General features: G+C 38.9%; 3 protein-coding genes across 6 annotated transcripts in view; all 3 read right to left on the bottom strand.

The window, feature by feature from the left end:
- LOC146521035 (uncharacterized) overlaps window positions 1–11,296 on the bottom strand; it is a 235,515-nt gene extending 224,219 nt beyond the window's left edge. Inside the window, exon 1 of the mRNA XM_085154243.1 lies at window positions 11,218–11,296. The gene's annotated coding sequence lies outside the window, so the exon portion shown is untranslated. The remainder of the gene's footprint in view (window positions 1–11,217) is intronic.
- LOC146521030 (protein NLRC3-like) overlaps window positions 1–23,412 on the bottom strand; it is a 142,451-nt gene that overhangs the window by 8,242 nt on the left and 110,797 nt on the right. The window contains exons 1-7 of one of the 2 annotated variants that reach the window (XM_085154256.1): window positions 11,218–11,254; window positions 9,069–9,169; window positions 7,815–7,946; window positions 7,629–7,730; window positions 5,883–5,961; window positions 5,082–5,310; window positions 2,242–4,048 (exon numbers count right to left, since the gene is read on the bottom strand). In XM_085154256.1, the coding sequence (XP_085010382.1) occupies window positions 2,242–4,048; window positions 5,082–5,310; window positions 5,883–5,961; window positions 7,629–7,730; window positions 7,815–7,903 (2,306 nt within the window). In that variant the 5' untranslated portion in view covers window positions 7,904–7,946; window positions 9,069–9,169; window positions 11,218–11,254. Of the gene's footprint in view, window positions 1–2,241; window positions 4,049–5,081; window positions 5,311–5,882; window positions 5,962–7,628; window positions 7,731–7,814; window positions 7,947–9,068; window positions 9,170–11,217; window positions 11,255–23,412 lie in introns of those variants that run through there. The other variant, XM_085154257.1, reaches the window with a different exon arrangement.
- LOC146521034 (NLR family CARD domain-containing protein 3-like) overlaps window positions 1–23,412 on the bottom strand; it is a 42,743-nt gene that overhangs the window by 8,242 nt on the left and 11,089 nt on the right. For 2 of the 3 annotated variants that reach the window (XM_085154250.1, XM_085154247.1), the window contains exons 6-11: window positions 21,536–23,330; window positions 18,609–18,782; window positions 17,893–18,066; window positions 17,442–17,597; window positions 15,357–15,403; window positions 14,531–15,181 (exon numbers count right to left, since the gene is read on the bottom strand). In XM_085154250.1, the coding sequence (XP_085010376.1) occupies window positions 14,652–15,181; window positions 15,357–15,403; window positions 17,442–17,597; window positions 17,893–18,066; window positions 18,609–18,782; window positions 21,536–23,330 (2,876 nt within the window). In that variant the 3' untranslated portion in view covers window positions 14,531–14,651. The remainder of the gene's footprint in view (window positions 1–14,530; window positions 15,182–15,356; window positions 15,404–17,441; window positions 17,598–17,892; window positions 18,067–18,608; window positions 18,783–21,535; window positions 23,331–23,412) is intronic. The other variant, XM_085154249.1, reaches the window with a different exon arrangement.

Genomic DNA, 23,412 nt, shown 5'->3' with positions numbered 1-23,412 from the left:
GACCAATAAGGTGAAGTCCAAGTTTTCCTTTAACTTGGATTTCATGATGATTGCCATATCAGAGATGTAAAAGAAAAAGAGAAAAAAAAAAACTAACAGTAACTTACAAACCAACTGACAGCCAGAAAAAAAATGAATATAAGAAATCTGTGTTAGAAACCTGAGGCTGGTAAACTTAAGTCCTATGTCCCATGTTCTTAATTTGGTAAAATGGATACGCTGACTGCTTGGTGATAAAAGCTGAATAATTATACACGGTGGGCCATTTATATGGATACACCATAATAAAATGGGAAAGGTTGGTGATATTAAAGTTCTGTTTGTGGCAGATCAGTATATGTGAGGGGGCAAACTCCTCAAGATGGGTGGTGACCATGGTGGCCATTTAGAAGTCGGCCATCTTGAATACAACTTTTGTTTTTTCAATAGGAAGAGGGCCATGTGACACATCAAAACTTATTGGTAATGTCACAAGAAAAAACAACCATTCCCATTTTATTACGGTGTATCCATATAAATGGCCCACCCTGTAGAGAGCGTACACTGGTTAGGGTGGTAAGGCATAATAATTCTGCAATAAGAACACTGATTATGACATTTTTCAAACATCCGAGACAAACTGAATTGAAGAGAACATTGGATAAGTCTACATGCTTTTGATATGAAAAAAAAAAAATGTTTCATGTTTGAAAAGTTATTGATTATCATAAGGTGGGCAATATTGGTCATTTGATAAGGGTCACACTAAAATATTTTAGAAATTGTGACAATTTCTGCAGCTATGAAATAACTAAAAGAAAGTATCATATACTTGATGAGTGCTGCCAATGTTTTGAGGGGCCTATAGAAATTACATTGTGTCGGTTTTAAATATTGTGTACCTGATTATCTTTTTTTTAATAAACAATTTTAAAAAACAAAAATGGACTTATGTGTTATGTCTTATACACACAAGCTGTGGGCTAGACTTCTGGGTGAGCGTATGCTGGCGTGTCTGTCTGCCGCTGCTCTCCATGTGTGTTCTCCGTGTGTAGCTCCATTTTAATTTTTCACTAAAGTTTCAGTAAAAAGGACTAGATGTTACAGTCCCTAATAAGGCATTGCTTTCAATGAAGGAAGGCTGTTATAAGGAAAGGCAGCCCAGAAACTTTCCCAGTAGCACACATCATTATGTGCCTAAACTTTCAGTCTAATCTGCCATTTTTTCTTCCTTGGTTAGGTTTGAGGATTAGAGATCTGATCTAGATTATCATATTAAAATTAGTATTTAATTTTACCGTTTTAGCCTTAGAGCATGGCTTTTTTTATTTGACCCTGGAAAACCTGGATTTTATCATTTTTCCTGTGATCGACTGTCCTGGGGACCTGACTTACCAGCCTAACGCGAGCCCTCGCTGCCCTCTGCATGTACTACTGTTTGGCCTGTCACCGCTGTCAGGGTCTTGTGTGTGGATGAGAAGAAGAGGACCCAAACGCAGGACTCACGGTGCAGGATAATGGTGTTTATCGGAAAGGATGATGCAACGAGAGCAGGAGATGAATGGCTGGCTGACTGGACTGGACTGAACTGAACTGAACTGAACTGAACTGAACTGAACTGAACTGAACTGAACTGAACTGGCTGACTGAACTGAACTGAAAACAAACAACATCAATGACAAGACAGTGAGCGAGTGGAAACTGAGGACTTAAATGCACTGATGAGGATGATAATGAGAGACCGGTGAGTACACAGCTGAACTTAATCAAACTAACATCACACAGGAAAGGAACTGGCACAACAAGACAGGAAATATGAACGAGTGAGAAATAAACTCAACATGAACAAACTGAAAATACAACCCAGGAACCCTGACAACCGCATTCAAGTATCTGTCTTCTAAAGCTGTCGACAGTGTGCACAGTGTCAGGTAGGTAATCACATCTACTTTTCTGGCACTGGACTGTAAATCGTGGCCCAGTGGCATGCTGGCTAACGCGGTTTAACTTGGCTGTGTGATCAAATGGAGAAACTATGATTCCCTTTTTAATATATAGATATGTGCATATTTGCATGTACACATATATTTTTACAAAGATATATGGATGTCTCACAATGTTTTCTATAACGTTTTCATCTTATCTATTTTAATTATTTTTATTTGTTTATATTATCCCTCTGTGCAGCACTTTGGCCGTCACTTTATGTCCTTTAAATGTGCTATATAAATAAAGTTGACTTGACTTGACTTGACTACTTACAGAGCTTTGTTAGAGGCTTTGACCAATGGGAGCAGCCTAAAAAGAGCCTCCTCTGAAGGAGAGTATTTCTTCAGGTCAAACACATCCAGATCTTTTTCTGATGACAGTAAGATGAAGACCAGAGCTGACCACTGAGCAGGAGAAAGTTTATCTGCGGAGAGCCTTCCTGATCTCAGGGACTGTTGGATTTCCTCCACTAGAGAACGATCATTCAGTTCATTGAGACAGTGGAACAGATTGATGCTTTTCTCTGCATATAGATTCTCACTGAGCTTCTCCTTGATGTAGTCAACTGTTTTCTGAATCGTCTGTGAGCTACTTCTTGCCTGTGTAAGCAGACCTTGTAGGAGAGTCTGATTGGTCTGCAGTGAAAGACCAAGGAGGAAGCGGAGGAACAAGTCCAGGTGTCCATTTGGACTCTGTAAGGCCATGTCAACAGCACTCTGGTAGAAGTGTTTCTCTGCAGATTCTCTTGTTTCAGACTTCTGGGAGGTTGTTTGTTGTTCTTCCAGCAGATTGAGTCCAGAGTCGATGAAAGTCAGATGGACATGAAGAGCAGCCAGAAACTCCTGAACACTCAGGTGGATGAAGCAGAACACCTTGTGCTGGTACAGTCCTCTCTCCTCTTTAAAGATCTGTGTGAACACTCCTGAGTACACTGAGGCTGCTCTGATATCGATGCCACACTCTGTCAGGTCTGATTCATAGAAGATCAGGTTTCCTTTCTGCAGCTGATCAAAAGCCAGTTTCCCCAGAGACTCAATCATCTTCCTGCTCTCTGGACTCCAGTGTGGATCTGTCTCAGCTCCTACATCATACTTGACCTTCTTTGCTTTGGCCTGAACCACCAGGAAGTGGATGTACATCTCAGTCAGAGTCTTGGGCAGCTGTCCTCCCTCTCTGGTTTCCAGCACATCCTCCAGAACTGTAGCAGTGATCCAGCAGAAGACTGGGATGTGGCACATGATGTGAAGGCTTCGTGATGTCTTGATGTGGGAGATGATCCTGCTGGTCTGCCTCTTATTTCTGAATTTCTTCTTGAAGTACTCCTCCTTCTGTGGATCAGTGAACCCTCTAATCTCTGTCATCATGTCCACACACCCAGAAGGGATCTGATTGGCTGCTGCAGGTCGTGTTGTTATCCAGAGGTGAGCATAGGGAAGCAGTTTCCCCCTGATGAGGTTTATCAGCAGCACATCCACTGAGGTGGACTTTCTAGGGTCAGTTAGGATTGTAGTTTTGTGGAAGTCTAGAGGAAGTCGACACTCATCCAGACCATCAAAGATGAACACAACCTGGAAGTCTTCAAAGCTGCAGATTCCTGCTTCTTTGGTTTCAGTAAAGAAGTGATGAACAAGTTCCACCAAGCTGAACTTTTCCTTTTTCAGCACATTCAGCTCTCTGAAAGTGAATGGAAATATGAACTGGATGTCCTGGTTGGCTTTGTCTTCAGCCCAGTCCAGGGTGTATTTCTGAGTTGATACGGTTTTCCCAATGCCAGCTACTCCCTTTGTCAGCACTGTTCTGATTGTTCCATCTCTTTCAGGTGAGGCTTTAAAGACATCTTCTTGTCTCATTATTGCTTCTAGACTGTCTGGTTTCCTGGATGCTTTTTCAATTTGTCTGACCTCATGCACATCATTGACCTCTGCAGTCTCTCCCTCTGTGATGTAGAGCTCTGTGTAGATCTGATTCAGAAGGGTTGGGTTTCCTGCTTTAGCAATCCCCTCAAACACACACTGGAACTTCTTCTTCAGGTTGGACTTAAGTTCATGCTGACTCCAATGCCAGTTCCTAATGATAGTTCCTAAACAAAAAATAAACAAACCAAGAAATCAGTGATAGAGTCAGTTGAAGACATGACGTTTCAATTTCATGAAACGTTAGTACAATGTTTCCCAACATTTTTTAGCTATGGTACATATTTCACTTTAGAAAAATCCCACAGCACACCACCAAACCAAAATACCAAAAAGGGCATATTAATAATTTTTTCCTGTACACCACGCATAGCGGAATTGTTCCCAGTATATCTTTTTTTTAATCTTTCTTCTGACCACTACTCATACTAGGGCCTTCATCTGGGTCAGAACTTTCTCAGGGACCCAGGTCAGGTTAACTACTTTTCAGATATTTATCTATTGCAATTATACTCTGCGTTGTCTCAGCATGACCATGTAATTTCTTCTTCGACTTCTTTTTACTGGCAGTTGACAACACCTTTAATCAGAGCATAGCACACTTGATCACTTCTCACACTTCACCTCTGTGCTGTGGCACAGTGGTTGGAAAACACTGCATTAGTAAATGCCCAATTTATCAATGTGCTTATATCTTTAGAACAGTTATTCCTAAAGTGTGGGCTGGGGCTCCATAGTGGGCCCCACTAAACGTTTTTGAACTACAACTGTTAGTTCTATATACTAAATGTATATATCTAAATGTTTATATATATATATATAAATATAAAAAAAAAAAAATATATATATATATATATATATATATATATATATATATATATATATAAAGTGAGTTCAAACAATATTACTCTTGTCTAAATATACTGCTCTTGTATTTAACCTGTCCTTGCGGGAGTTGGGTCACACATTGGCTTAACACTTTGCAGAGTACTGGGTTGCATTAGCAATTCATAGTCAATATCCTGTGTGGTTTATCTTTTTTCTAAATGCAGTTCTGAAGAAATACATCATTTTCTATTATACTTTTTATAATGGTGAAGATTTAAGATTGGGTAGTGCCGAGGGATTTTCTAGTTTTTAAGTTGGCCGCAGTTATCTTGACTTTGGAAATGCCTGCATATTTTGGAAATATCCCCTTACTGCTCTTTAGATAGTCTGCCAGCTTCTGGTGCTTCATTCTCCTTAAGAAGTGCAGTGTGATCTTCACAAATGCCTCTTTGGTGCTCCTCCTCTGCTCTTCATCCTCACCTTCCAAAACATCCGCACAACCCCCTTGACACTGCAAGTATTCTGAGTTATCTGAGCTTAGAACCTTTTGTATCCTCTCCAGTTCGTTTCTCACAAAAGTGATGATGTTGTCCTGCAGGACCTTGAACAGAACACCATGTGAATGTCACAGTCACCCAATAATACTGACTCATTGGCTGGCAAAAGACAAGACAGGAAAACAGGGAGATTAAGAATGACAAACACAAAAAAAACAGGAAATGGAAGATGCACACAGTAAAGAGATATCTATCTCTCACTCTCTATCTACAGATATCTGTCTCTTCAGAGATAGACATATAGATATAGATCAGGTGATCTATATCTATGGATCACCTGATCCATCCTTATGTATTAGCTTTATCAAAAAGGAATGTTTGAAGCCTAGTGCTAGACACTAGACCTAACACTGGACAATCAGAATACAGTAAAGAGTTGATGGATAAAATGCAGCTGCTGAGGTCAAGATTGGTCAAATTAGTAAATGGTACATATAACAAGACATACTTTAAAATTGTTTGGGCATGCCCAGCTGCCAGAATGTATCATTTGCTTTAAATGGTGCAGAACTGGATTCCCAAAGTTTTTATTACCAACCTTGTGTTTGATGGAAAAGTGGCTCTACTTCCCGAGCCACAACATTAAAAAAGAAAAAAAAGTAGTTGTTGTACACACCATAAATATAGGGTTCAGATCTGTTTGATGCTGCTGGGAAGGCTGACCGCCGGGAATCTCTGAGCTCTCCCAGTCAACTCTGGAGGAATAAGGAAAAATAAGATTAACATAATGAGGCATTATAACAACAAGACAAGACATTATTTTAATGTTATCATTATTAGAAAAATCAGTCAGGACTCAGTTACACTGAACGTTTAATGCAGAATAGTGCAGAATCAAGTGGAAATAAAATCATAATCAAACTCTCATGAATGTGCTGTGTGGCAGGCAAAGGTTGGGCACAAATGCATGACTTGAACACACAGGAGGTAACTGAAAACTGAAGCTTTATTGATGCAGAAAACACAAAACAAAACAAACAAGAAAATAAAATAAAATTTAAAATGGAAACTATGAACTAAGAGACAGAGCAGCGAGGGAAACGAGTATCATGGGTGACACACACAACAGCAATGGTGTTGGCCATGTTTATTGTTGGAGAAATGTTCAGGTGGCTGCTCTGCTCTGTGTTGGACTTCATGATAACAGTGGGTGGATTATATTCTTTAACTTAGTTACAGCACTTTCAGGAAGACATCTACTGTGAAGAAGTCTACTCCCGACTGCTGTGTAATCAATTATTGTAAATTTAAATGTTATCAGGAAATGATCAGACAGGAGAGGGTTTTCAGGAAGCACTGTTAAATGTTCAGTGTCTATTCCATATGTTAAAACAAGATCTAGAGTGTCGTTAAAGTGGTGGGTGGGTTCTTTTACATTTTGAGAGAAGCCAATTGAGTCTAATAACAGATTAAATGCCATGTTGAGGCTGTCATTTTTAGCATCTACCTAAATCCCCCTAGAAGGCTTCTGTTTAAGACTATGCTTCTGCCTCACTGTCCCCCAGCCATCCTGTTTCCCTGGCCACTTGGGGAGTGTATCCCTAGGGAAAGCTAGTGGGGCCTATTCTATTTTCAGCTGTACCTACTACAGGGGCCTGGCTAGCTACAGGTTTTTAAGGGTGTGCGAAGCCGAGTGTCCAGTTCAGTGTTCCTGTCTCCAGAGCTGTAAATAGGCTACATTTATTACAAGTATCAATACTGCTAAAGAAGGCAGAGGAGTAACTAAATATCCAACACAATGAGCAGGAAAGTGTAGGGGGACAGTTGAAGAGGCCATGCTGTTAGCAAGTCGGCTACGAGATAAGCTAAGCTAGCGAAACCCTAAAGACACTTTGGATACGTAAGGAATACACAATGAAATAAGAAGTTATATAAACGTTTATGCAAAATTTTTTTCAGGTAAGCTACATAAAAACACCACAGTATGCAGGAACATGAAGTTATACTCTGGGCAACACCCCAATTTCACAATGATTTGATTATTTTTAACTGATTATGCTGTTTGCGTTGCCCTTGCTAAATTAAATTATAATGTATCCTCTCTGAAATTCAATGTAATTAATCAATATCGTGCTCAGTTGCTGCTCCTACTATTAATGAAGATGGCTGTTGATTGTATCTTCCCCCTTACTTGAGGGGGAACCATTCAGACGAGGTAGTATGTGTTGGGGAACCCTGCTTACCACTGGCTTAAATAAGTTTTCATTAACCTATCGTGATAATATCCCAAGGATCAGAGGCTCAGGGACTTCTGTACAGAGGTAACTAGACTTTGTACAGTTTGATAATCCACAGTCAGTTGTTTTATTTATTTATTTATTGTACATGAACTATTTATTGTACATGAACTTAAAGAGCTCACCTCTCTGCAGCAGATGCTTGCTGGGCTTTAAAATCAATGTAGTGATATTTAGAGTCGCTGCTCTGTAAGGACACACAGCTAGGTGTAGGTCCAGGTTGGTTCCTGTGAATAATGGTGGAGCAGTGATGTGAGTGCTGAGCTGTGACATGGAGAAAAGTCATGGAAAGTTAGAGATGGTCATCTTACCTCTGAGCTTTGGTCTGGCTCTCATGTTCCCCACACAGAGTGGTTTTAGAGAGAGGGACTCCCTCCTCTCTGTCCTCACACTGAGCCATGCTGCTGAATTCACATCAGCTCACACACACTTTCTACTTTCACCTGCAGAGGAAACACAAATCATTCATGTGCACATCAACTGAAATCATGAAGCACACAAGATGCATTCACTGACACACACTGATTATTCCTGTTGAATGTGCAGAGAACAACACACACTCCAATTTACTGCTAATGAGATAAATAAGAAGTGACATTTTGTCTATGTAAGTTCAGGAATAATGTGTGCAGCAGTTTTCAAAATAAGAATACTTTGTTTTTATTTTGATAGAGTCTTTTTGGTCTTGGCTTCTGACCTTTAACCTGCCCCTTATCATAAGAGCAGCCCAATTGCTCATTAATTTAAAAACTTTTAAAAACCTGCTCAATCTCATTGGTGTTCAGCTCTAGTTTAACATAAAATCATTGCTTTTATTGTGCCAATACTCTCATTTACTTATATTTTTGTTTGATGGTGTTTAATTTTGTAAATTTAGTTTGATGATTTTATTACCTACTTGAGTGTATATTTATGTTCAATTATTGATTGCTAATTAAGCAGAAACAAATTCAAAAAGAGAAATAATTCTCTCTTTTGTTATTGGATGGCTCTGTTTGGGAAATATTGCAGTCATTCCCCTGGACCTGGTTGGTGAACTGAATTAGTACTTTTTCCATGGATGATACAGATACTAACATGAAAACATGTTCAGCAGCTCTCTGATAACATCTGCTGCAGATTTTGGATATTTGTTTGTGTATCATGTTGATGCAGACACATACAGATATTAGATATAGAAGGATTGAGAACATAAAGGGAAAAAACCTTGTTTAAAAACTTGTTGGAGAATCTGAAATCATTTTCATGAGAAACAAGGCTGCCTTAAATGATGTTTGTTGTGTTCAGTGAAGGAAACATTCTTCATGGAAGTTTAAACTAGATAAACGGCTAACTGCCTGCAGCATAGTTTCAGTTTGCAGCACACCTGATCCTTTTCAAACATCGACAGTATCAACATGTTATTTAACAGAGCTATATGAAGACTAACACATCAGTTTATTTCATTTACACATTAATTCAGATCATACATCAGATTTACGTTATGTGAAGTAAACAGAAATGTCTCCCTCCCTGTTGCACTACTAAAGACAAACTGTTTTAAGGAGCAAACAAAGCAAACTTACAGTTTCTTCAAACACACACATGAACAACAAGCTCCACTCCACACCTGGACACTAAACACGAACACAGGTGAGCTGCTTCCTGGAAGGAGGCGGGACTCCACCTGAAGCAGGAGAGGTGCAAGGAGGAGGAAGCAGATTTTAAGATAAATTTCTGATCATTTATGTCAGATTTAAATTTGTCTCATTTCCCTGTTCTCTCTAAGTGGCTTCATTTTATTAACATAAGGAAATGACTTTGTGTCTTTCTACAAAATTATAATTATGAGTAAAGTTCTTTGAAAAATACATCATTGTTAAAATTAACATAGCTTGGTAGTGGTAAAACAACATACTTTTAACGGCTGTCTTTCAAAGTGATACAAACTAAAAACTCTAAAACTTTCCAAGTCAGCATTATTTCCCTCCTTTGTTTTCCACCATATTTGTAAGAAACAAAACTGCTTTTTATGATGTTTGGTGTTTTCAGCCAAGGAAATAATTTTCATTGAAGTTTAAACTAGAAAAACTGGTAACTGCACACAGCATAGTTTCAGTTTGCAGCACAGCTGATCTTTGTGAGGCACCAACAGTAACAACATGTTATTTAACAGACCTGTTTGAACACTAACACACATTAGTATATTTGATTTATATGTTAAATCATACGTCAGATTTATTTTATGTAGGTAAAGCAAATAAAAATGTCTCATGTCCTGTTCAGCTGTTTCTGTTCCAACAGTTTCTGTTACGCCTCAATCATCAGCTGTCAGCAGGGGATTGTTTACCTGAACATTTCCTCATGTCTGAATGTGTCTGACTATTGACGAGGTTATTAAAATGATATTCCACTCTGTTCTTTCTGTTTTTTAATCCTCCCTTCTGTTTGTTATTAAAAAATCTGAGTCCTTGTTACATGAAAACATCAACAGGCTGCTTCCTGCTTTATAGTTCCTCAACTCTGCTGACCAAGAGACAACCAGGTCTCAGACCTGATCATCTGGACACAACCATCCGATTCTGTTAAAGTGGTTTAGGTCTTCACACCTGAACATTTCCAACTAAATTACAAGAGACAGAGTTCACTGAGTCCCTGATATATAAGGACTCTGATATCAGATAACACTAGGTAATGTTCATTTGTGATTATTTGTGTTTCTCATTGTGTCCTGTGTGGTGATGTTAACCTTTACATATACCTACTCTAAAAATGTATTTTTTATAGAATAATGAAGTTGCTACAGAGCACAGACAAAGGGTTAAATGAATCTCCTCTTATCCATGGAACAAATTTCCTAAAAGGCAACAAAACAGCAAACAACCTTCTTTAACAGTTAATGTGTATTTACCTTTCAACAAATTTAAATAGAATCAGGATTCTGAACCTTACACCTCACACATTCTTGTGTGAGGTGTAAGGAGCTATAAATGTGTTTCAGGCTGGGAAACTTTAACTTTAACTTTATGACTCACTAAGAGTACTTAATTACAACAAACTAAGTTTAACATGTATCAATTCATCTTGACATACCATTATGCAACTTTGTAATTGTATTTAAGATAAGATTCAAGGCATTAGTTGGAAAAGGTTTGGAACCAAATCCAGGAGAACTAACTGAGTACAAAGTGAACATGACAACAATGGAACACAATAAAAAGTTCACAAACTTTTTTTCTCAGAGAGTTTTCTGCACATTATGCATGTAAACCTCCACATGCAGATATTATCAGTAGGTACAGGATTTTAAACATGCCTAAATACTCATTGTGTTTCTGAAAATATATATTTTCTTCTGACTGACTTTGCTTGTAGTAACCCTGAAATGAACTGGACCTGCCTTACGTCATGTTTTTTTTTTTTTTTTTAATGTCACTTCAGTAAAACGTAAATGTCAACTTCTTAAGAACAAAATGATTTTATTTAAAGGAAGGTCAATGTTACATCAGATTACTGATCAGTGTTTCACAGAGACCGATTAAAATTGTTGTTCACGGTAACAAATGTTTCAGTACAGAGTTACTGACTATGAATAATCCATAATCATGTGGATTTGTCTTCAAACACAAGAGTGATTAAAGTTTATCCTGAAAAAAGAGCTGAACATCTGGTCCAAACATCACAGAGCAGAAAAAAACATTCAAACTGTTAAAGGAGGAAAGAAAGCAAACTTACAGTTTCTTCACACAGAGACACGAACAACAAGCTCCACTCCACACCTGGACACTAAACACAGACAAACAGGTGAGCTGCTCCCTGGAAGGAGGCGGGACTCCACCTGAAAAGTGTGAGAGAGCCACACCTTCATGTACTGGGCTCAAAATATGTTGTCTGACTGCTCGGACTGGCTCAGAGTGACGCTGAGTAAAGTAAAGTAAAAAGTAAAATTTTATTCATATAGCACCTTTCAAGAGAAAGTCACAAAGTGCTTTACAGAGGCAGAAAACAGACATTAAAATCTCAAACAAAACAAAATCAACCAAAAGCGAGTTTAAACAGATATGTTTTTAACTGCTTTTTAAAAGACATGACTGAGTCCACAGATCTCAAACTCAAAGGGACCGAGTTCCAGAGTCTGGGAGCCACTGATACAAACGCTCTGTCACCTTTTGTTTTTAACCTCGTATGCTGGACAACCAGCAACCCCTGGTCACAAGACCTCAGAGACCTGCTGGGGTGATAAGGAAGAAGAAGATCACTTATGTAAGTTGGGGCTACACCGTGCAGGGCCCTATAAGTCATGATTATGATCTTAAAATGGGCCCTGAACTTGACAGGGAGCCAATGCAGTTGAATCAGCAGGGGAGTGGCATGGGAGTATTTGTGATGCTTTATCAGAAGCCTAGCAGCAGCATTTTGAACAACCTGCAGTTGTTCCAGGGAGGGATTACTTAAAATAACTTTTAAATTTACTTTACTAACACAACAAGTAAGAGTATAAAGCAGAAAACAGCTGACTGACTTTAAGTCATTTCATTCATTAAGATGGAAATCTGGGATTTCTTTGTTTTGACTTTTAAGTTAAATTTGACTCTGTGAACCTAAAAAAGTGAAACATATAAAAAGCGCTTTAATTCTGCTCATTTTGCTTTGAAACAAATGCTCAGAATATTGATAAATGTCTTTTTATGCTTTTTGTTTTATTGATAATGTGGATAAACATGAATCTGAGGAATGATTGGTTCTTCCTTTCTGCTGATAATCAACATAATAAATGTTGCTCTCCTCATTGAAGGAGGAGCTGGATTTCAAACATGAAGCTGGATTTCATGTTGAAGAGACTCTAAATGGGCCTTAGGATCTATAAATGTCCTCAGTTTCTTTCAGACACTCATGAATATCATACATCTATACTCTGCTGCAGCCTACAGCTCACTGATGACAGAGACAGCTGGCTTTAAACACACATCCAGAAACAATGTTAGCAGTGAGAGCAGAGCTGAAAGCATCTGTCCAATTATTGATCGGCACGGCCGCCTGAAGGAGGATATAAAGAGCAGAGCTCATTGGCTGTGAGCTGTTTGTGACACTGCAGAATCTTTTCCAGTTTCCCTGCTCACTTCAAATGTCTCACTGGCATCACATTTTACACACAACAGCAGGAGTGTGGAACTCTAGGCCTCGAGAGCTGGTATCCTGCAAGTTTTATATCTCACCCTGGGTCAACACACCTGAATCAAACAATTAGCTCATTTCCAGGCCTCTGGATAAGGTCAAGACATGTTGAGGAGGTAATTTAACCATTTAAATCAGCTGTGTTGGATCAAGGACACAGCTAAAACCTGCAGGACACAGGACCTTGAGGCCTGGAGTGGCCCACACCTGGTTCAGTCACATCTGGGACCGTCTTCTTCAAAGGACTGACAGAGAGCCTCGGCTTTTCTGACACTCTGTGACAAATTAAAGGAAAAAGCAGAACCTTTCACTAAAGCAATAAAACAAAGCATAAACCAGTAAAAAAAATATTAAAAGAGATAAATAAAACAAATACACCCTAAGTTACAGTTCTTCATAAAAGCATGTTTAAAATGTATAAAAATTCAGAGTAAAAAAAACCCATAAAACCAGGAGTCAGTCGAGGCCAGTCCATAAACGGTTGTAAGATAACAGGCCACAACAAGACAGAATAAAACAAAACAGGACAGAATGGTAGTGATGTGTCCTGTGTGTCGAAGCGTCAAATTGTGTGTAATCTCAGGGGCGTTTTTGTGAAGCGCATATCGAGGCTTGCTTTGATTACATATGCAGTGACGTTCCAGGCCTCGCGGACAGTCCCTACCACGTGACTGATTCAGGGACCGGTTCACCGGTTCGCGCCAGATTTGAAATAAAATGGGCAGCAAAACGCAGCTGATTTTCCATCACATTGTGTTGTGGAATTGGACTACGTACGTGTTACATAGTTACTTGAGCATTTCTTCTTCGATGGAACCAGCAAGGAAGCAATTTTTTTAAATTTCATCTCTCCAAAACTCTGTCCTGATAGTTTCCACTTTCGCTTTTGTATCACACACACTGAGACAATATTCGGGAGAAATAACCATGAAAACAATTTATTTATTCAGTTTAGAGGTTTACATATCATTATAATCACAGAGCCCACTTCACTTGAATTGTCCACTTGATGGCGCAGTAGAGCAAATGAATCATCACAATCCTTTGAACCATGAGTCGACCAATTGGGTGGAAAGCTTCAGTTCATCACGAGGCTTCATCTCACCATCACCATAGAACGGAATAAAACAAGACAGCAGCAGTATGGCATGATCCTGTAACAAGAGGGAAACAGTTGTCAAGGTCCACCCTACTATATGCCATCCCATTTACCACTATCTAAAGGGCAATACTAAAATGAGCATCTTTCCTGAGGAGATCTGCAGTGCTTAGTTGCCTAACGCACTCAGCTTGGATGGAAAAAGACTGCCAAATGCCTTTGTGTAGTAGTGAAGCGCAGCTGTTTCTTATAAGGCCGCTAATTATCAGCTGGGAAGGTGTGGATGTTAGTACTGCATTTGCAGACATCACGTAAAATCCTACCCCAAAATCTACTTCACTACACTACAGTAAGGACATCTGGTGGCTCTGTTGGGGTCTCTAATAGAGCACCAGCACAACACACTGGTAATTTTTAAAAGACCTGACAGAGACAAATTACACCATCAAAGACAAGACTAGTTTTACATGTTTAATGAAGACTTTGCTAGTCATTAGACAAGTCACATGCGTTATCACAAAACAAACAAACTCCATTAAAAACGATTGCGCCAACATTTTCATCTTATATGTCGGAAGCATTTTCAACAATGAGTGAAACAGTAAAAGCATGTGGAAAGTTTGGATTCATTTTAATGCACTCAGACTGGTTGAAAATGCAGAGCAGCTGGTTGTGAACTGGGCTTCAGAAAAATACAACATACTGATACTCACTGTGAAGCTTTGAGTGGAAAAAGACAGAAAAACAACATGTAGAACAGTTTAAAACATCAACTAACTGAATCCATGAATCTGACAACGTGTTTCTGAGTGAAAGAGACAGACATGTACAGACTAAACTATCAGTTCAACAGTCAGAGTGTTTCTCTAACCAGAGGACACTCTTTACACTCAACTCAGCACAGAGTCACTGAGGCACCAGGAGACCAAAGTCTAAATCCAGGATAAAGAGTTTCAGTGAATGCGGTGTTGAAGGAGTGGAGGTGGATCAGAGTGTCAGAGGAGACTCTGTAGAAGGACAGAGTGCCAGCAGGACAGTCCATATACACTGCTACTCTGTTAGAGACAGAGGATGAGGAGGAGATGGATATTTGTCCGTTATTGTGCCAGACACACTGAGGACCATCATCAGAGCAGTCCAGACTCCAGGACTGATCATTGTGCCCAAAAACACAGTCTCTATTGCGTCCTTTCCTTCTGGTTCTTCTGTAACTCAATGATATATAAACGTCTCCTCTCCACTCGACCTCCCAGTAACAGCGACCAGTCAGACCATTTCTACACAGCAGCTGATGATAATGCTCAAATCTGTCTGGATGATCAGGATATGACTGAACGTCCTTCACATGTGTCACCTTCCTGTTGTTGTCAGACAGTTGGAGGTTTGTGTGTACTGTGTTTGTGTCAATTGTGAGTTGACAGGAATCTGATGGAGAGAACAAACAAAATCCAGCTGCAGTTATTGATCCATCATCTGTTCATTGATTGACACTTTGATGATGACTCCTGACATCAGAGATGTGAATGAGTGATGTGACAGTTTGAAGATGGCTGAATGTGTGCTGCTTTGTTTTCATGAATCACATTAAAATCACACTTACACTTCCTCAGACCTGGTCTCAACCATCGGACTCCAGCAGGCTCCACCCTGAAAGGAGGAGGGGGGTCAGACCAGCACAGTCTCTTTAGCATGCACGCATGGATATTACATGGCTCTCATACACATGTTAGGGGTGTCCAAATTCATATGCTGCATCCTCCTGAGGCCGCATTTGTAACCCAATTACGTCTCCTTTTCCCCAGATTTGAAGGATGGGTCAGGTGTATCCTTCGTAGCCCACCATATCCCAGAATTCATAGCGTAGCCCTGCCAATTCCAGCTTCCAACAATGGCGGTAGCAAACTAGTTTTAATATTACTCTCATTTTTCTTTCTGGGTCACAAAATAAACTTTTAAGATATTTTCAGGCGAGAATTTAGTAAACTTCATATATCTGCTCGTTTTATGAAGACGTCATATATTTACAAAGGTGCTCTGAGGTTTTCAGAGACGTCTTTTACCCACCAGCTCGATAGCTCACTAGAGCCGGCGAGAACAGCGACCTACCGGCACATTGTTTTCAAACCCCTGCGTTTTGCTACTCAGGTTAAACATGATATATAAAGCACTTAGATAACTTAAAAATGTTATTGTTTGGCTTTTTTCACTGTTTTATTTTGTTTGTGAGTAAATCGGTTTGGCTGCGATTACAGCTGAATAAATGTCAAACGGAAACACTGATCAAACAGAAGTGTGGCATGATCGAGAATTTACGCCAGTGTCCTGTTATATTTTAGAAAGCAAGTAGATGACGGCTGAGTTCATTAAACTCCACCGAGACAGCTGGTGGTGCAAATCTGAAGGATACACTGTCTTATTTCGCGAAGCCCGGGTTCTCAGGAGGATGGAGCCTATTAATTTGGACACCACAACTGTTAGACACTGATAAAGGAACAGTCCAACCTTTTCAATCCATATGTGGATCAAACTGCTCATAATTTGGACTGATCCTTTTGTTATATTTAAAAAAAAAAAGCCTAACAAACCCAAATATACAGGACTCTTCAAAAACAGTAAGAAATTGGAAATGTGGAATGTGGATGTCAAATTATCTAAGACTGAAGAGAAAAGGACAGAGCTCATTACTACGCCATATTATTTGATGCCTCTCTGACTTATATTTGGAATCTTTGGGAAAAAAAATCCAACCTGAAGCCCTGATGAACTTAAAACCAATTTTCTCACTGCATTGTACCTGTTTTTCAGCACTGTCTGTTCTTTTTGTTTTGATATATGGGTATATATACATGGGTGTATGTATGTATATGTGTGCTTCTGCGTGTGTGTACATGGTGGGCACGTATTATTTAACTATTTTTTTTTTTTACTTTGCATGTGAACAATATAACAAAAAGAAAACTGCCAACAAATAAACTGATGTGCCTAAAAAAAATTATTTATATTCATAAGACATTATAAACATTATATATCAGAGCACTCAAAATTAACACGTTAACGCAAATTAATCAGCCATCACTGTGACCATGATTAAATTTTTTTATCGCAATTAACACATCTGGAGCGCAGACAGACTGAAAATCCCTTAAATGTTTCTGTAAACGCATTTTGGGCAGTTTGTCCATGTAGAGTTATCATCGCACATGCACAAATGGGCAGTTGATTTGTTAGTGATACGCAGCTGAGCCAATCAACCCAATATGAAAGATGATAAATACACACTGGCCCTCTCGATGGGAAATTTGAGTATTAAAAAAATAACAAAACGGAACAGTCAGCCGACATAAAGTGACATGGATGTTATTGAGGAAGAAATTTTCTTTTCATCGAAGCACTTCCAGCTTAAAATATCACATTGACGCGAAGCAAACGTTAGTCAGGGATGCTGCTAGGACTTTGACTCGTCGCCCAGCTTGCAACACACCATTCACATTTATTGACAGCACTATCGTATGTATGTATGTATGTATGTACGTATAATATATATATATATATATACACACACACACACACACACATATAAAATAGATGGAAATGCTTGACTTGCTCATTGAGACATCTCAGGAGTACTAATGATGATCTGAAAGCATGATGGCATCTAGGTGGTTTCATTTTTACAATTTCTGACCTGATAATTGTAGAGTTTGGACTCTTCAGCATTTTCACTCCTGAATCATTGAGGTTGTTGTTACTCAGGTCCAGCTCTGTCAGACTACAGAACTGGGAGCTGAGAAATGAGGACACATCTTCACAGCTTCTTTCTGAGAGTTTACAGCCACTTAGTCTAAAAAATTATAAAACCCATTTTGAAATCATGAAATAACATTGGTAAAAAAGTGCTTTCATGATGCAGTGAGGAGCTATAAGAGAGGAGTTAATAGATTTGGCAATATGTATTTTTCTGACTTCATTTCTCATTTGATTATTTAACATAAGTGAAAAGTAAAATTTGCAGTCAAGTCAGAAAATTAGAAATATTACACTAATACACAAAACATTAAACAACAGACATCTAATGCTCAAATTATTAGTGATCATTTTTTAATTCAAATAAAAAATTCCATATCACTTCATCTGACCTGAGAGTTTCGAGTTTACAGTGTGGACTCTTGACCCCAACAGACAGAATCTTCACTCCTGAATCTTGTAAGTTGTTGTTACTCAGGTCCAGCTCTTTCAGACTAGATGACTGGGAGGTGAGAACTGAGGACAGAGACTCACAGCTTCTCTCTGAGAGGTTACAGACATTAAGTCTGAAAAACCACAGAGACAAACAATGCTGGTGTTAAAGTGTCTTCATGGTATATAGAGGAGTTACTAGATTTGGTAACAGGAATTATTTTCTGACTTCACTCCTCACTTGAATATTTAATATAAGGATACCAGCCAAGTTCTAAACAAAAAAATAAAACAACACATACAGGTGAAACTCAATAAATTTGAATATCATACAAAAGTTAATTTATTTCAGTAATTCAACTTAAAAGGTGAAAGTAATAGATGATATACACTCATCAAAGGCAAACCAAAATATTTAAAGATTTTGTTACTTAGAATTTTTCTGATTATGGCTTACAGCTTATGAAAACCGCAAATGTAAAATCTTGGAAAATTTGCATATTACATGAGTCTATATCTTACATTTGTTTCACCTTTTAAGCTGAATTGCTGAAATAAATGAACTTTTGCATGATATTTAATTTTTGGAGTTTTACCTTTATGTGAAGCTATATTTCATAGTGATTCTTTTTAATTAACAGAAAAAGCAATTCCATATCATATATATTCATCTGACCTGAGACTTTCTAGTTTACAGTGTGGACTCTTCACCCCAATGGACAGAATCTTCACTCCTGAATCTTGTAGGTTGTTGTTACTGAGGTCCAGCTCTCTTAGACTAGATGACTGGGAACTGAGAACTGAGGACAGAGCTTCACAGCTTCTCTCTGAGAGGTTACAGACATTAAGTCTGAAAAAACAATGATAGGAAGTAAGAGGACATTATTTCTTATTCCAGAAGATATCAGTGAATTAATTTTTAGGGATAGAGCCAGGTGGGGCTGATTGACATAGTTTCAACTAATTTGCTAATCATCTACTTTATACTTAACCCTCTGAAGTCAACAGATGCGCCGACGCGTCAAAATCACATGACCCATTAAAGATGGCACAGCAACAAGATGCAGTGACACAGAGGCTCGGTTTCAACTTGTGTCAAAAGCACAGATTTCAAACTATATACCAGTTTTTAAATCATGTTGCCGTTATGATGCCAGATAAAACAAGAGTTATGATCAAAAATACACGCAATGTTTTTTTCTGAATGAAACAGTAAGGTTTACAGCAGGAAGAAATGGTAAAAAACAGCGTTTTCTAGAGACAGCGCTAGCAAACATGCTCCACTTGTGAGTAAAAAAATATATATACATTTTTTTTAAACACCCCTTTCCTTCCCTATTGGTGTTAAAGTCTATTATGTCAACCAATCAAAAAATTATATGGCAACATCTGGCATTTGGATGTTTAGGAAGAGGGGAAAGTTTTATGAGTGACTCCGGTGAGCTAGAGCAAGCGAGCGAAAGAGAGACAGCAACTTTTCACACGTGAGAGATTAGTGACATTCAGTGTGTTTGGAGGCTATAGTTAGTATGTAGTGTTGTCGTTGTTTTGTTTTGTGTGCCAGTTATACAGCTGAATGTCACAGTTGTGACTGTGCAAAAGAGCCATCAAAGACAAACTGCAGTGTAAGCCCCGTCTCAAGCTAGAAAATGGGAGGTGTGATACACTTCCTGGTGTCAGACCTCCAGGTTTTCGGCCTGTGGTGTTCTCCCATGTCTTATAGTGGAGAGACACAATTTTTTGGAGTTGCATAAATATTTTGTCTTTTTCTCATTTGATGCAGAACACCTGATGGTTCTGTAGATAGTTTTAAATGGTTATATAAAAACGCTTGAGACCTTGGCTGCATTTTTAGGTAAATAGTACCATATAACTTAATTGTTTGCAAATCTTATGCATAATTTAAAAAAAATGTACAATTTCTATTTGCATTTCAAGCTATTAAAATGATTCAATAAACATGTTTGTGGTTTTTACAGAAAAAACTATAACTTTTTTCTGCTCAGATTTTATGTTTTTTGTTTGAATTTAAATGCGTTAATACAGTATGTCAAAATGAAAAAAAAAAACCCTCCAAATTCAGATATTTGAGGTTTTGCTGAAAATAATTATATCAAACAAAGCAAGCTGAACAGTTTTTAAGGATGAAATATACAGGTCAAATCAAAAGTAGTCAAAAATTGTCAATTATACCCTAGACCCCAGAGGGTTAAACCAAAGAAACAACTTTGCATCAAGTCTAAGGAGCCTGGAAAGAAAAGCATCTGGACTTATTTAAGTTGCTTGAAGATGTTTCACCTCTCATCCGAGAAGCTTCTTCAGTTCTAGGGTCAAATGGTGGAGAGTCCCAGATTTAAGCCCTGTGGGAGTAACGTACCGAGTGGGACGATGGACCCCCTAATGATCCTCTACCTAATCACGTGAGCCAAGATTTTGAAAATGTGATTAGGAAGAGGATCAACCTGTGCTATGCTATGCTGGGCAAATTGGGCATAGCTCCCATTCATCACTTGGTCTGTCTAGACTCTGTAGCACATTGGCTGACTCAATCGCTGCAGATTGTGACACTCTCAAAAAAGTCATTTCATTTCCTAAGGAAAAGTTTCCTAAATCTCAAAATCTCTTTTTTTTTTTTTTGCACTATTTGCTTGCTTAGTATGCACAAGTCTACAGTTGTCTTCAGAGCTGTTGACCACTACTGTTTTTGTTTGTTTGTTTTAAATGACCTCTGATAAAAAAAAGCCACATCTCTGCTGTTCAACACTGAAGAAAGTTTTACTTTTTCAAATGAGGCAAAATTGCAAAACCCTTCGCTGTATCCCTAATAAAATCTCTACAGCTTTGCTCTGCTTCACTTCAGAAGCATCAGGTAATTTTCAAATGTTTATTCATGGTTTTCTTTAGTTTTTGTTCTACTGCAGAATATTTTTAAGGTTATCTCCTATTAAAAGCCAGGACAGGAATATCTCCATGCCTTTCTGCATTTTGTCCTTGAATTAAATCAAAATCCAGTTAATTATAGAAATCAGTGACGATATCCCCAAACCTAGTACCAAGTAAGATATCCTCAACAGAATTTGTTTCCCCTCCATCGGGAGCATTCTATGGGCTGTCCAAATCACAGATAAACAGTATCCCATAGATGTTTTCTGTTTTTAAACCCATTTTGCACAGAGAGGGATTTTTTTGAAAAATATACTGATAGCAATGTTGAATATAATTACACATAAAAAACAAACAACTACATACGGAATACTTACACCACAAACATGGTTTGTTTTTCTGTTATTTAAAAATAGGTAGAAGTTTTTTTTTTATTGCAACCTGTAACCTATGTCGGTTTACTTTTATTTGTTTCATTGTTTACAGAAGGTTGGAGGTGTCAAATAAACAGCAATGGAGTTGCAGAATATGGGCGGGTGTGTTGATGTGTTTGTGCTTTTTTGGTGGGAAGCGGGCAAGGGTGGGTTTCTTGTAAAACAAAGGGGGGGCTAGGAAAAAGAAGTTTGGAAACAACTGCGCTAACTGATCCCAGCAACCACTTTGTCTGCAAGGATCAACAGAACCCTAAGGTACCTCTCAATAAAGTAACATACAGCTTACAGAGCTTTGTTGGAAGCTTTGACCACTGGCAACAACTTCAGAAGAGCCTCCTCTGAAGTAGAATATTTCTTCAAGTCAAACACATCCAGATCTTTTTCTGATGACAGTAAAATGAAGACCAGAGCTGACCACTGAGCGGGAGACAGTTCAGTTGAGAGACTTCCTGAACTCAGGGACTGTTGGATCTCCTCCACTAGAGAACAATCATTCAGTTCATTCAGACAGTGGAACAAATTAATGCTTTTCTCTGCAGACAAGTTCTTACTGAGCTTCTTCTTGATGTACTGGACTGTTTCCTTATTGGTCTGTGTGCTACTTCCTGTCTGTGTCAGCAGGCCTCGTAGGAGAGTCTGATTGGTCTGCAGTGAAAGACCCAGGAGGAAGCGGAGGAACAAGTCCAGGTGTCCGTTTGAACTAAGTAAGGCCTTGTCCACAGCACTCTGGTGGAGAGATTGAAGGTTTGGTTTGTTAAAGAATTTGTACTTTTTCAGGGTTGTTTGATCTTCCAGCAGGTTTACTCCAGAATTGATGAAGGTCAGATGGACATGAAGAGCAGCCAGAAACTCCTGAACACTCAGATGGATGAAGCAGAACACCTTCTCCTGGTACAGTCCTCTCTCCTCTTTAAAGATCTGTGTGAACACTCCTGAGTACACTGAGGCTGCTCTGATTTCGACACCACACTCTGTCAAGTCTGATTCATAGAAGATCAGGTTTCCTTTCTGCAGCTGATCAAAAGCCAGTTTTCCCAGAGACTCAATCATCTTCCTGCTCTCTGGACTCCAGTGTGGATCTGTCTCAGCTCCTCCATCATACTTGACCTTCTTCACTTTGACCTGAACCACCAGGAAGTGGATGTACATCTCAGTCAGGGTCTTGGGCAGCTGCCCTCCCTCTCTGGTTTTCAGCACATCCTCCAGAACTGTAGCAGTGATCCAGCAGAAGACTGGGATGTGACACATGATGTGGAGGCTTCGTGATGTCTTGATATGGGAGATGATCCTGCTGGCCTGCTCCTCATCTCTGAATCTCTTGCTGAAATACTCCTCCTTCTGTGGATCAGTGAACCCGCTGACCTCTGTTACCATATCAATACAGTAAGGAGGGATCTGATTGGCTGCTGCAGGTCGTGTTGTTATCCAGAGGTGAGCAGAGGGAAGCATTCTCCCCCTGATGAGATTTATCAGCAGCGCATCCACTGAGGTGGACTTTCTAGGGTCAGTTAGGATTGCAGTTTTGTGGAAGTCCAGAGGAAATCGACACTCATCCAGACCATCAAAGATGAACACAACCTGGAAGTCTTCAAAGCTGCAGATTCCTGCTTCTTTGGTTTCAGTAAAGAAGTGATGAACAAGTTCCACCAAGCTGAACTTTTCCTTTTTCAGCACATTCAGCTCTCTGAAAGTGAATGGAAATATGAACGGGATGTCCTGGTTGGCTTTGTCTTCAGCCCAGTCCAGGGTGTATTTCTGTGTTAAGACTGTTTTCCCAATACCAGCTACTCCCTTTGTCAGCACTGTTCTGATTGGTTTATCTCTTCCAGGTGAGGATTTAAAGATGTCTTCTTGTCTGATTGTTGTTTCTGGTCTGTCTGTTTTCCTGGATGCTTTTTCAATTTGTCTGACCTCATGTTCATTATTGACCTCTGCAATCCCTCCCTCTGTTATGTAGAGCTCTGTGTAGATCTGATTCAGAAGGGTTGAGTTTCCTGCTTTAGCAATCCCCTCAAACACACACTGGAACTTCTTCTTCAAGACAGACTTGAGATTATGTTGACAAACTGCACCATAAAGTTCTAAATAAAAAATATATATATTGGTTAATCTTTAAAAAGTCAATATGAATACTTTTTGAATACATATTTATAGACATTAGCA

This window comes from Neolamprologus multifasciatus, chromosome 3, assembly GCF_963576455.1.
Source record: "Neolamprologus multifasciatus chromosome 3, fNeoMul1.2, whole genome shotgun sequence".
NCBI lineage: Eukaryota > Metazoa > Chordata > Actinopteri > Cichliformes > Cichlidae > Neolamprologus > Neolamprologus multifasciatus.
This window is presented reverse-complemented; position numbering and strand designations above follow the sequence as displayed.